This window comes from Ambystoma mexicanum, chromosome 12 (genome assembly GCF_040938575.1).
Source record: "Ambystoma mexicanum isolate Mex_15411 chromosome 12, UKY_AmexF1_1, whole genome shotgun sequence".
NCBI lineage: Eukaryota > Metazoa > Chordata > Amphibia > Caudata > Ambystomatidae > Ambystoma > Ambystoma mexicanum.
Window position 1 is genome coordinate 1,252,869,338 of NC_090936.1, and position 14,967 is coordinate 1,252,884,304.

At 45.7% G+C, this 14,967-nt stretch overlaps 1 protein-coding gene across 2 annotated transcripts in view; it reads right to left on the reverse strand.

The window, feature by feature from the left end:
- The window catches only part of APPL2 (adaptor protein, phosphotyrosine interacting with PH domain and leucine zipper 2), a 697,737-nt gene that overhangs the window by 81,634 nt on the left and 601,136 nt on the right, over positions 1-14,967 (reverse strand). For both annotated transcript variants that reach the window (XM_069629945.1, XM_069629944.1), the window contains exons 18-20: positions 12,351-12,387; positions 12,116-12,259; positions 10,667-10,714 (exon numbers count right to left, since the gene is read on the reverse strand). In XM_069629945.1, the coding sequence (XP_069486046.1) occupies positions 10,667-10,714; positions 12,116-12,259; positions 12,351-12,387 (229 nt within the window). The remainder of the gene's footprint in view (positions 1-10,666; positions 10,715-12,115; positions 12,260-12,350; positions 12,388-14,967) is intronic.

Genomic DNA, 14,967 nt, shown 5'->3' on the forward strand with positions numbered 1-14,967 from the left:
CCATGTGTTCAATACAAATTGGGGGTTGAAAAAGCCTCCTGCCACGCCCCGCCTACCGCCCCGCCCACATTTACTTTTCGGCCCACTATATCCCTCATGCAAGGTACTTTCGGCCCTCTGTCAAAATTAGTTGTGCACCCCTGCCCTCGGTTGCTCCCCTTTTAACTTCCACTGGCTAACCTTGAGTGAACTACAGTTCCCAAGAGTAGAAAGGATCTTTGGATCCCTTTTACATTATGTTTGGTGAAACCAGCACCCCCCTTTTTTGTGTGGAGGGCTGGGGAGATACAATGTATCCCGTTTCACACGAAAACCTTAACAATTCTGTTACAGTGACAAGTTTACCTTCAATGGCTGGTGGCAGTGATATCTTGCATTAATATGGTGCACCTTTACCGCGGGCTGTGTTCACAGCTGAAGTAAAGGCACCCAGGGTACTCATTTTACCAAAATGGCTGTCTTCTTTTTTCACCATTTTAGTGTTTCTTTTCATTTCGTGTTACTTCCCCTGACATCCAGGGTGGGAAAATCCTTTGTGTGATTTTTGTCTTCAGCAGGAGTGCCCTGGACTCCCCACCCAAGCTCCAGTCTGTCTGTGAGAGCAGGAAGTGAGGGAGGAGTCCAAAAATCCACAGCCCTTTGTCTTCCTACTTGTTTGAATGGAGAAAAATCCCAGTAGGGGGCTGGCTGTCCTGATTGACAACCAGACCGCCCCTTCTTGTAAAATGCGGGGAGAGAATGCAGAGGTTGTGCTGTAATCCCTTATAAATACTGCAAACCTGGAAGCTGAAGACATGTCGACCACTGGAACTGAAACCGAAGAGGATGACGAAGGAAAAGCAGCAGGAAATATTCCAACGACCGGAGAGCCTGCTGTATAACCGGAGCCTGCTGCAGCCCTTCCTTCCAATCGACCTGGGGACTCTGAAAACGACGACCCCGACCCTGAGCCCGATGAGACCCACTAGACTCAAGAAGACCTGCATTTTGAGCCATCCCACGGGTTGCTGCGACCTTGCGTTGTTGCAATACCCAAATACCCTGGAACCTCAAGCCATTGTGTGGTGCACAGTCTTCTGAAATCCGAATCTCGCTGAAACCTCAAGAGATAAGAATCGAGTCAGAAAAGTCCCGTCACCAGAGTGCTGGACCTTTAAAAAGACAAGAATTCAACCGCGATTTTCTGTCTTCTTCTGTGCTCCTTGAAAAGGCGCCAAATCCACAGAACCACATTCAGCCGCGAGGCCAACCTTGCCTAGATCCTTCTTCATTGATCCCTGCTGCAAGGTTCCTTCTGAGGTCTTGTTTTCAGTCACCGCAACAAGGAATCCACTGACCGGGTATTTGGCTGCAGTCACTGACGTTCTCCTGCTGCAATCTCTTCATTGCTGAGGTACTGTGCTGGCTTGGGTATGTACTTACCTTAAGCCTGTTAGGATTTCTGGGTAGCTGTGGGGTGTTTTCTGTGATGGGGAGGTCCCTCTTCCAGTGCACCCAGTCCCACTGCTAGAATCCTGCTAGGGTGTCTTCTGTGAAGCCCCTGGACCCTCTTCTAACTCAGAAGTAGAGTACTCACCTGTTTGCCCAGTTTTCCTAAGAATTCTGACTTTTGCTACTAAAGAACCTATTCTGACACTATCTGTTGGTCACTAGGACTAGTGACCCCCCCCCCTTCTGCCACTGAGAACACTCATGCTCCAAGAATAAGGGAAAGACTTTGAAGGGATTGGGACTTTTGCCTAGAAACCTAGAAAAGAAAATGAGTGTATAAAAAGTTACTTACTTGTAAAGAGTTGGTGGTAACTAACTCTAAGGGTGAACAGTTACAAAAGGTCTTACTTACCTTGGATGTGTGATGCACTATTCTTAAAAGTATGGTTAACATCTTTTCTTCCTTAGAAACTGTTTTGCAAGTCTAATAGAAAGTAGATATGAAGGTATATTACTCTCCTGTGATTAGGTTGTGCCTCTTTACAAAAGTAATGTGTTGGTTTCACCGTATTATTCCTGCAGGATACTTCTAGGAGTGTCCTCCAACTGTTATCACCAGGTTAGTCCTTTGAGGATAATTGTATGAGCGTCTCCCCACTGGGTCTTGCTTCCCCTGACTTGCTGTTAGCCTGTCCAGAATAAATCTGCATTAGGTTGTTGCCTACCTAGAATAACAGTAATTCAGTAAAGTGTAACATTAGAGTTTACTTTCCCTGTGCGATCTAACCTAGAGTCTGTGCTTCTAACTGCCCTGATAAGTCATAATTCGGTTATCCTTATTGCTGGGAAGGTTCTAACCTGGACTGCATGTGAGATATAAAACGGATATGGGTTTTACTCACCTTGAGTTAGCTGTGTGCTATCCCAAAAATAAGCTACAAGAGTTACTGCTTATCTTTATCTGTGGTTCACTGATCCCAAAAGCACCTGTAATTGAATATTACATCCATAGGTTTTACTCACCTAGTATAACTGTGTGCTATCACAAAAGTAGTTACAGGTTTTTACTGCACCTGGACTAAGTGTTCCACTATTCACAAAAAGTATATTGTCCAGTTTACTGATTAAGTGACTTGTACTAAGAGTCCGTGTATAACTGGTAGGGTCTACAACCCTTGCATTACTGAATGTAATTGTGAAAGTAACCATTGTTTTTTACTCCCCAAGAATAGGTGCGACCTATACTGAATGTGTATGAAAAGGTTTTGACTTCCCAGGAACTCCTGTTAGGTATTCCAAATAAGGTCTATACTTTGGTCTGTGTACCTTAAAGTATAGTGTTGTGTTTTTATAATTGTGATTTCATATAATTTGTTAGTACTTATTTACCCCTAAATTTATCTGGGCATACCATTATTTAAATAAATTATTTATTTTTACATACATAGTGTTTCAGTGTTTCTTCGGATCATTTGTATTACAATTTCATTTGTACTGATTCTACAGCCCTCTCTCCCTCATAAGATAAGCCTGGATGCTCTGTCTACGCTACCCGTGGTACAGCCTTATACTAAGAGTGTAGTCTTGTACTGCTTCAGTTGAATGGTTTTGACGAAATTGGTAGCACTTCAGAAAAACTGTCCAAACACTTGGTAACAGCATACATGCTTCACACCCTGAACAGTGTGGCCGTGCAGAGCACTGCACACATGAAGCAAGAAGGGGTGACGAGTCACTGGGGAACCGAAGGATGATGCCAGCTAATTAGTGAGTCTTCGGCAGGGGTGTTGCTAGTTCTGGAAAAGATCCAGGGCTAAGCTAATGTCAGGACTGGCGGGACTCGGGGCTCGCTATAGCCTTTTGGTTGTAGCACCTGAGCTTCTATCTGGGGCTACAACTAAAAGCCCTGTGGCTATAGCCCCCTCAGGCTCCCCACCCCCAGCAAAGCCTCTCGGTTTTGTGGGTGTGCCCTCCTTGCTCTGGCCAGCTTTTTGCTTTCAGTGAGTGGATCGCTGTGAACCCCGATTATTTCCCTTCCAACAAAGCGCTGGCGAGTTTATCTTGAATTGGGGGAGAATATGGCCAGGTGTGTGCCGAGGAAGATTGTAGGTTCAGAAAGAACGAGGAATCTGGGGATAATGGAGTGGAAAATAAATGTAAGAATATACATCTTTATTTTTATGTAGCACTGTAATAGTAATGACTGTTCCCAATATAATCGCGCCATGATTAGCCGCTTCGGAGGGATGACGCGCTCGGGTGGCCCGGACAGGATTTGAACCTGCCCCTGCAAGTTCACCCAGTGAAGCAAGGGAGACATTTGCTCCTCGACTTCTATTGGCTCTGGATTTTATATGGAATGTATTCTCTATTCTACCAAGCTGGGGGTCTGCGAGGTACGATTACTAGGGCAATAGGAGCGTTATGAGCAGATCTCCCTGTGGCCCTCCCTCAGCTGCCTGGCTTTGGGCCGGCCCTCTTCTTTACTAAAGCGGGAAGCCGGCATAGCTTGCATCGCACCCAGCAGCCCACGCCTGACCGGTTCCGGCTCGCTCCGGCCTTGGCGGCCACCGGTACTGAGTGCTGCTCTCCCAGTTACCGGAGCCCTTCCCTCTACCAACATGTAAGACTACGAGCAGGAGACTGCATTCCTGGGGCAGTGGGGCCCCTCTCAGCGCACCATCTTCCTGGTCACTGCCAGCATCATACCCAACGGCTTCAACGGGCTCTCAGCGGTTTCTTGTCTGCTACCGCAGAGCACCACTGTCTGGTGCCCGCCGCTGTCAACCAGTACACTGCCTGGAGGAACATAAGTCTGCTCTAGGGGACACTGCCCGACGGGACCTTGCCAGACAGCAGAAAACAGTTCACTATGCAGCAGACTTTAAGCATAGTCAAACAGGAGTTGAACTGACAAAAAGGATTGGTGCATACAAATGAAAATAGAACTGCCATCTAGTTATTTTGCTCCAACTTCAGAGTGCCACACAGCTCCCTGGCAACAGCAGAAGGCCGGCCGACGTGAGTGAGAGTCTGAAAGCACGGCTGGTGCTTCAACCATTTCATCGCCAAGCGCTGGCAGGTTGCCATGCCAACGCCATACACTGCTCCCAAACTCACAATTAGTTTTTTTACAGTAGCAATGTGTTGGCAATATTTTGGTGGTTACAGCACAAAAACTAAAAATGTACTACATGTCCCACTCCCTCCTGACCAGACTCTTTGTAGGCCAAAGCATGAACAGTTGTAGGCCGTCAGCAAGGCTCTGCAGTCTCGGACGTAGTGAAGATGCTGTCGAGGCTCGCAGATTGCGTCGAACGGATATGTCAATCGTGGTCACCGAAGACGGTAATGTGAAAAGTTAGAATTATCTCCATCTACATATACTCAGTAACGAGTAGTAACTCAGAAAAGTGGAATTCTGCTAAATGCGACGAACATGATGGCAGAAAAAAAAAACTATCCAAATGAGTTGGAAGTATGGTATTGCAAACTGCCAAGAAAACTGTCACTGAGGGGATTCAGAACAGATACTCTCAAAGCAATTAAGACTTAAGTTGATTTCTCAAATATATTTAATCGGATTCTGAACAGCCGACACGTGTTTCGACCATACTGGTCATCCTCAAGGCCTAGATTCTTGATCAAGTAGTATCGTGATCATGTACGTATGTCGTCGTTCGAGTAAAGTAGCACGCAATAATATTCTGGAATTGAAGTCACAGTTCAACACAGTGTCAAATAACTCGCATCATAAGCGTAGTTTGGAGAGATAAACATCAAACTGTAAAGTACACAAGTTGCGTGGATAGTGTAGTCCAACCAAAGGTTTCGTGGATCTAGGTGCCGTGCCTCAAAAGGCGTATTCCCATGTGAAACAGTTGCCAGGGGCAAGTCCCACTAGGAACCTGACGCGTGAAGGACCAGGGGTAAAAGTACACATCACAGTTGGGATAGTATTACAAACACGCCTTGAAAGCAATATAACACTCTGCAAAAACCACTAGATGGCAGCTAATGCAAAGCATGTGCTTCTAAGCAGATCCACAAGCCTCAGAAATGTCGTTAGTGCCCTAAAATATACGTACCACAAGATTTCCACACGTTGTAGTTTAGCCTTCTTCCTGTCTTCTCAGCTCAGGAAAGTCCTTTTAAGGTCAAGCATTTGCCCAGGAATGCTGCTGTTTTTGCGGGCTAGTGAGCCTTTGCGTGTGTGACCCAGGAAGGGGGCTGGGACTGTCTAGTCCCAGTCCATATCACTGGCACCAGAAAGTCTGCTACTGGGCGAATGTGAAACCAGTAGTTGTCCATAAGTGGACAGCTATAGGCTGTGTGAATGGTGCAGATCCTTCCCATTGGTGGGCTTGGACTGTCTTACAGCTCATTTTGGAGAAGAGGAGAACGTCTGCAGCTATTCTTCAGATCTACGTCGGAGCCAAGAATCCCTCAAAGAAGAGCAGACCGTTGATGACCTGAAGACGACTCCTGAAGTGGCCCAGCATCCCTTGCGGTGTCTTATTCAGCAAAACCCTGCTCCTCTGCCTGGTCTCTGAAGACCATGAGCGATGCTTCAGCCCTTGGACTAGCAGGACCGACTAGTCTCTACACCTTCTCAAGGATCCAGACCTTCAGAGCCTGGAAGCGTCCTTGGACTGCCCAGTGGACTGGCCAGCTGACTCATGGGCATTTCTTCACCAACAGGCATTGTATCTTGCAGTTGCACCCGACCGGAAGAATCCTCAAACTCGCAACTCCTGGGCACCTCTCACTGCAACAAGGGCAGAAGATTGAGCTCTTAGAAAAAAAGGGAAGAGGGAGCTGGATAAAAGTATAAAGTTAAATACAGTGATTGTCAAACCCGTCACCCCTTGCAGCCCAGACAGATCAGTAAGCAAAAAGGTAGAGCCAAGCTTCACTGCTGCAGAGAAAAAAAGGGCGTGCGTTCCTTCCCTCCCCACCCCTGCCATGGCAAGTTGCTCTAGAGCTCTTTAACAGCAGGAGAGAGCTCCAATGCTTTTTGTAGGCTTTACTGGCCTCCCAGCCACAAAACATGCCCACCGGCAAAGAAAAGGGCAGGTAAGCGGCTCTCCCCGCCAGGCACTAGTTCTGCAGTTATCTTCAATTGTAAAAAGCCACTGGTTCTTGAAATACAGAGCGACCAAATGACCGACTCCACAGTTGTTAGCTAAGGTAATGATTCGTCCAGGGAGACGGGTACTAGATGCCTGACTGATGGGAATGCCTGTGGCAAATGCACATTAGTGAACAGTTCCCAAAGCTCCACCCAATGCAGTTGTCCCTATCTCACCAACATACATTGGAAAAACTCCTGATATCAATAGACGTCAGAGGGCAATATTCGATTCCATCCTTCACTTTGGGCAATACAAATGCCGATCAGCACAGAAATGCGGTATCCGGCTTAGTTCAACTGTTTGCCATGGCACCTCCACAGTAATACCGTAGTCACACTGAGGGAACAGCGGGAAACAGCCTGCTCGGGCCCCTGTGGCTCAAGATGAATGTTATGCCGCCAACCACAAGTCAGCACAAATAGAACCAGGTGAGCCCTACTGAACAGCGGCAAACAGCCAGCTCTGGCCCCACTCCGCTCCGGCAGCTCAGACGATGTAGAACAACCTCTGGGGAAATAGAACCAGGTGAGCCCTGTTGAACAGTGGCAAACAGCGAACTCTTGTCCCGCTCTGCTTCGGCAGCTCAGACGATGTTGAACGATGTCTGGGAATCAGGAAAATCAGAGTCAGAGGGGTAAATATCAGTGTACCAGTGCACCCCCACTCCCCCGTCCTCCATAGGAAAACACTGGGGACCAAGTCCTTCAGTCTATGATCTCCCTTTCAATCACCTCTGGTCTTCGAACCTGGGTCGGGTATCCAGCCCCGTGGGTTAGCCTTGGGTCTGCAAGAAAAGAGGAAACGTACCTATCTTCTGATAAATTGCTGTAGAACTTTAATTAGTTTAAAACTAATCACCACCACAAGCCCATTGTATTCTTTTTAAAGAGAACACATACCTGTGGTGAACATCGCTTATTTGGTAATGCGCACCAAACCCTCAGGTAGCTGGGCGCAGCAGTTACAAGAATATTTGAAACTTAGTTACAACACGTAGATAGGTACAACGAATACAATTTGAGGGTACAGAGGGTGAAATATACAAGATAAATATAGTAACAGAGTGGTACATTTAGAATCAAACGAGTCGTCCAGAGATCAGAAGCACCTTGTGTTGGATCCTGTGACTTTTGGGCACAAGGCCATCTTCATCGTAGGGTTTGGCCTTCTAAAGTGAGGATATTGTACTTATGACTGGATCCCATCATGCACTGCTTCTACAGTACTTACCTGCATCGCTTGATTAACTTATTTGATGCCTATTAAGTGAAACTAATCGTGATTGTATACATTTGTATTATAGTGTTGTGTGAAAGTACTACCTTCTAGTTTCATTTTTCAGTGTATTCTAAAGGCCTAAAATGAAGAAGAGCATTTGTAGAACTGACGGTCTAAATTGAATTATTGTGTGCTATTCTGTGTGGTGTGGACTCATTGAGGGCCCCCTGCCCCACACACACTCTCCCAAGACTAAGCATTGATTGCTCACCAACGTACCTTGACTGGGGTTTGGCTCACCTCTCAGAGCTCCTGGTTCATCTCAGGAGAATAGCTCAGGGGTAACGTGTTGCCTTGGAAGCAAGACGACACGGGGCAACACAGGTTAGATCCCTGGATCCGCGCTTAGAAACCTCTGGGTATTAAGCACGTAATAAATAACCAATTATACATGATCATAACTGGGGTGGCCCCCTAAAATCTGTCCACCGGGTTAGATTCTAGAAATCCATCTGAAAATCCAAGGTACACCCTCAGGATGTCTGTCAATCACCACACCATATAGGATGAACCACCGACTCAGGTGTACTTCCAAGGCCAGCTCCCAGGACTCCGATAAGCTGCGTTGCTTAGTGAGGCCTTTAACTCAAGTACAAAATGACTGGTCACGTTTTTAAGCCATTTCCCAGGCCAGTCATTACCGACATAAAACAGGCCAAACTATTTTGAGAAAATGCTCACAATTCCAAGGGACACATGTATCTGGGCAAAAGATTAAGAACAGCAAACAAAGATTGGGTTTGCACATTATAGCCTGTGTGTGACACCAGGGTTTGTAAATGTGGTACGGGGCATATGTGGTGTCTGTGAGCACGCACAGGGCTAAGCATTTTCATCTATGTAGTGTTACGTGGGACAAACCTTAAATACTGATCAGCCGGGGTGTAGCCTCTTTACACAGACCTGCTTGAATCCACCGATTCGTGTTTCTGATGACGGTACTACATGGAGCTTTTGCAGACGTGAATGCCACCCTGTTACACATTTCAGGTTTGGTGTCTGGAAAACCCCTTCTTCAATGTAGCCCCCAAACTTAATTTCAATGTGAGGGTCATACAAATCATACTGCACATCTCCCGCTCTATTCTGCACGGCTCATTACCGGCATTGTGCATTTACCAGACTATCGCCCAATCCCAGAAAACAAACTGACTGGCTTATCTAAAAACAAACATCTAAAAGGCTCTTTTGTGCACAATTAAATCCATCACGTCATCATAAAGTCCTACTGCCTTTCAGGGCTGACCTCTGATCTCTGCATTCTAAAACAGTGCACGTGGTCATTAATTATAATTGGTTATTTATAATGCGCTTAATACCCAGAGGTTTCTAAGCGCAGACCGGGGATCGAACCTGTGTTGCTCCTCGTCGTCTTGCTTCCAAGGCGAGCGCGTTGCCCTTGAGCTATCCTCTAGAGACAAATTAAAGCAAATTTATTTCACTACGGCCGCTGGGGAGAGGCTAGACAACTCCTTAGAGATTGAACTTACCTGAATCTTCCTGAACCACAGAACAGATACAGTATATATTCATTTCCAGAACAGTTAACACTCCCACGTTTCCCTCATGTTCCATTACAAAGTCATCAACCATAATACACATGTACAAGGAAATCTTGTTCCCACATTCTCATTGGCTGCCTTCACTGTGGCACCATTCCCTTAGACATACAATTTCATGACATTGCAAACAGAAACCCTACCCTCTTCTCGAGTTCCTTCCTGCAGGACCCAACCCTAACTTGGGTATACAATACAGTTTTAGTACCGATTCCACTTGGTCACAGACCTGCAACGCTAAATCTGACACGCATGGCTTATGTATGGGCACTTCACTTTATGAGCCTATAGAGAGCTAACAAAAGGCTGCTTTGATCGGGCATTAACTCTTTGTTTCTACAAACACTCCGACACCCTGGATATTTATTCTTGGTGTCCTCTCGAGACCTTTCATTAGGCAACCACCATTTCAATCCATCTGGCCTCCTCCCATTGAACTCTTTTCCTTGCTAATCTACTTGACCATCTCATGGCCCCGCGGTCATCTTTGCTTCCAGTCACCCTTCTACAGTGGCTGCCACTAACCCCAGATTGACCCTACCAAGTGGCAGTGGCTTCTTTAGCCACTCGAACAACAATTTATGAGTTCAGAACACTGGGCCCATCGTTCTTCATTCTATTTCAGCTCCAAATAGCTGCTCCCATGTTGTTTCAGCGGTCCCCTCCGTCAATCAATACCTTCCCACTTGGCTATCAATGTCTTCCGAACAAACGAGCTCCCCATTTATTTCCCATATTTATGTACGTATGTTCAAAACTAACTTAACCTCTCATAATGGATTTCCGATTTAAGAGCCTTTATGTACTTTGTCTGAAGCTCTGCACTTTAAATCTCATTGCGCTAAGTTGCACAATGTGCTCTCATATTATGTTCATACAATCTTCATTATGTTGCTACATGTGTGCAAATATATCACACTTGACACAAAGTAACACCAAAAGTGACCTCTAAGAAACCTTAAAGCACTATTCTAGATACATGCAAAACTGCAACATTGTAACAATATTGCATCCATTCTTGTCCCATCATAACATTGATATGGTGCGCACAATGTGAACCTCTTTCTGGTTAGATAAAATCTATCTACCCCCGACATACATGGCACCCAGCAGCAGTCCCGATGGTCAAGCCAACGTGGGCTCAAGAGTAACTGCCGCCGTTCTTTCCGTCTGTACTATATGTACTGTTTCTATGCAGCTCAGGGTGCGCACGCCTGGTGTACACAGCATTTCCCAAGGACTAATACAAACATATAATATTACCTTTTGAGCCTGTGTTAATTCTTTTCCCAAATTGATTGCATAACAGATCTGCAGGAGGAATATAAAAAAAAAGATAAGAGTTAATGGAAGCAAACATTTCTCTTTTCTAGTCATTTCTCCGTCATCTGTTTGGAAATCACAGGTCTATACTAACGACTTGCTGGATTCCTCCACCTCGAAGCAGCGCAATAAGCAGTGTTACTGGAGTAAATGGCTCGCCAGGATGTTTTGACTTAAAACATTCGTATTTTATAAAATGCATTGAGCCTGAGCTGCGGTTTATGAATTTGGGCACCAGTAAAGTTGCTGGTTAATGCCTACAGATGCCCCGGCAGCAAGGCCTTCTGCATTCACAAGCCTAAATTACCCAAAACTAAATCAGATTTCTCAGTGAAAAACCAAAAACCTGCAACGGTGCCTTCTGCCATGGCACTGGGGTGGATTTCTTAATACGCGAATGCTGGAGGGTGGTGGCACTGGGGTGGATTTCTTAATACGCGAATGCTGGAGGGTGGTGGCACTGGGGTGGATTTCTTAATACGCGAATGCTGGAGGGTGGTGGCACTGGGGTGGATTTCTTAATATGCGAATGCTGGAGGGTGGTGGCACTGGGGTGGATTTCTTAATACGCGAATGCTGGAGGGTAGTGGCGCTGGGGTAGATTTCTTAATATGCGAATGCTAGAGGGTAGTGGCGCTGGGTAGATTTCTTAATACGTGAATGCTGGAGGGTAGTGGCGCTGGGTAGATTTCTTAATACGCAAATGCTAGAGGGTAGTGGCGCTGGGTAGATTTCATAATACGCGAATGCTGGAGGGTAGTGGCGCTGGGTAGATTTCTTAATACGCAAATGCTAAAGGGTAGTGGCGCTGGGTAGATTTCTTAATACGCGAATGCTGGAGGGTAGTGGCACTGGGGTAGATTTCTTAAAACGCGAATGCTGGAGGGTGGTGGCACTGGGGTAGATTTCTTAATACGCGAATGCTAGAGGGTAGTGGCGCTGGGTAGATTTCTTAATCCGCGAATGCTGGAGGGTGGTGGCACTGGGGTAGATTTCTTAATACGCGAATGCTAGAGGGTAGTGGCGCTGGGTAGATTTCTTAATCCGCGAATGCTGGAGGGTGGTGGCACTGGGGTAGATTTCTAAATACGCGAATGCTGGAGGGTAGTGGCGCTGGGTAGATTTCTTAATCCGCGAATGCTAGAGGGTGGTGGCACTGGGGTAGATTTCTTAATCCGCGAATGCTAGAGGGTGGTGGCACTGGGGTAGATTTCTTAATCCGCGAATGCTGGAGGGTGGTGGCACTGGGGTAGATTTCTTAACACGTGAATGCTGGAGGTTAGGGGCGCTGGGTGCTGTGCAATGAGCATTAACAAGAGGGGTGTCCGAGACCACTAGAAGTGCCTTTCTGTAAATCAGTGTAAAATTGGGAAATAACAAATCTCAGACCTTTTCCCCGTCTGTATTGCTTTCCAAAACGTAAGCACTGAACGACTTCTCCTCCTCAAAAGACTCTGGAACTCGAACAACAAATCCAATTAACCGTCTGTTGTCTTGGTGGGCAGTGAACTGGGTAATGTGTTCAAGTTCAAACTGAAAAAATGAAGAAAAAGATTTGAAATAATAATTCAAAGCACTGACTTCATATTTCTGTATGAATTACTAAGATCCTTGGGTAACTCACACATGCTCGGGTGACTTGAGTCTGGGGGTCAATCAGCCTGTAACGAGAAGATTGCCAATAGTTAGGGAAGGTGTTCCCACGTCCAGTTTCTCATGAAATCACCAAATGTGCCCCTAATGGACGACACTGGGCGAAGAAGTCACTCCGCGCAACCATTCCACATCTAGACAACGCGCTGCGAAATTTCACTACAGCACATGTGCAGTAAGCGGGTTTCCTTAAAATCATCTCAGTGAGGACTTCTATAACAACCTGTCGTATAAGTGTGTTTTAATGCTCCCACTTGCAATATTACCTGTCAATGGACACGCTTGCACACATGACTGGTACAGTAGGCCATTATTGTGTTTGCCACCAGAAATCTAAGTGCTGCTAGACTCTAAAGACATAGCAGAATATGGAGTATTATTAACATGAATTTTCACAATCTACACTGATTCGGAGAAGCCACGAACGCCACGCCAAGCTACCAAGCTAATGTGACTGAGCAGCAAGGCTTAGACTTAAGAAAGTGTGAGAGTAGTGAAGGGTTCCATGAAGCACACACAAAGCACTATTAATATTAAAAGTTCAGCAGAATGTATACAAATACAATTATATAGGCCTTGGACAACTCTTAGTAATTAATAACCATTGATAAGGATGACAATAAATACTCACTATTATATCAAGGCAAAAATAAGCAGTGTAGCACAGCAATTTGCTATGCAATTCTGTAGGTTTGCCAATTAAAGTGACACTTGTGGAGCACGATTAGCTATTTAAATTACCCTGTTCAATGAAAGCACAGTTCACCCTGCATTTCTCTCGTACCTTCAGGTCTCTTGCCACGTTCTTTTCTCAGCTCACTGCAAGTTCAAAGGGGCTAATAGAGAGCCGCAGAAAACATCTCCTAGACTCTTAAAAGGTTTATAGTCATTACATCAAAAACAATGTCGAAAGTCAAAAAATAGAAAAAAAAGGTCAAATTTCTTTTTCATTACGTTTTTTATTCGAAATGGGGGGGTTCCCCCAACCCACCTTTTTTTCTATATTTTTTTTATTTTACCTCTTTTTTAACCTACTAAACCCAAAAAATACATATAAATAAAAAAATAAAACATTCGACTTTTTTTTTCCCCACATTTTGTTTTCGAAATTTCTTGCCTTTCGACTTTATTTTTTTGACTCTTTGACTGCACACCCTCTTAAAAGCATCAAAGGCCTTTGTAGGAGTTCTAGGCAAGAAATGTTTCTTTTTCAAATTATTGCAAACCAGACTGAATCGGGATGATATTGTAATTAAGCCAACTATAGCCTGTTTGGCAAAGAGCGGTAAGTGTTGATATTTTCTTTTAAAAGACAGTCCTTCAAGTCCATTCCTAAAAATGTAAGGTCATACAGAATGCAGAATTACAGTATTGCTGCTGTAAAACACTGCATTTATCTGTTTTTGGTAACGTTCAGGTGTTGTGTATGTATAGCTCACACTGTCCACGATATTTCATTTTGCTGTGAAAGGTCCCTCAGTGACGAGGGAGCAGTTTTGTGAATGCACCTGATCACAGGATCAAATGCTTTGAAGGAAACCTTTGCATTGATCTGTGCAGCAGGTGCTCAACCCATGAGGTGACCCCAAACTCTGACATTCTATCTCATCACCCTGTGGCTTTATACCAGCTCCCCTGAAAGTGAGACGGCCGCAAACTACGATCTTGCACCTTGCTTGCCCAGTTCCCTGCCTGCTACGCCACACACTCTGCTTCGTCTCTTCCTTTGCTCGTCCATAATGAGTATGCGAAGCTTGCTAGAGGCGCGCGCAAGGTAGCGGCCAGCAGCTCCCGCCAGTCTGCACATCCAGAGGTCTACACTGTAGTTGGCCCCCAGAGCTCGCTTTGCTCTAGGATTATGATTGCATTATATATTAACGGGTGCTTGCAGAGGCCGGGAGCGGAAGTGGCATCTGCAAAGGCTTCACACATTTCAGGCCAGGCTGCGGCACCTCTTCCCACCCTGTCCTTGGGAGGTGGTGCCCCAGAACAAGTCTCCACTATAGTGTCCGCCCGCCCCTCTTGCACACTCACCTGCACACCCCCTGGCTCACATCCAGGACCTGAAAACAGTTATTTCCGGTAAGACATGTGTCATTTCTTTGTAGGGAAGCATGAATTGCACAAAACCCGTTTCTTTTAAAAACACACAAAAAAGTATCAGCACCCCAGATTGGGGCTCCATGTTGCTTTCATGGGTGCACAGGGTTGGAATTCTGCGCTTGGCCCTACCCGGTTCAGGTTTGAGGACTTTCGAGGTCCTGCCTTCCCCTAATATTTAACAGTATATTGATAAGAGTTGATATCAATGCCAGGCAAGGGCCACCTGTGCACCTGAAGTTGGCAATTGCCTTGCCTGCTGCTCCGTCATACTACATACTTAGTCTCAGGCCATGACTTTCCTGTAACACGGTGAGCTTCTAAACCACCCCTTACACAGCAAATGATGGGCCAAGCACTGCCCCGTGCAACACCCATTTGCACAGAACCTTGCACTGGAATCTGTTTTCAGAGCCTTTTATCCGTTCATTCACTAACGTCTCACTGCTGCGTTCCGCAGAAATGCTGTATTGTTGCTAATTTCATGT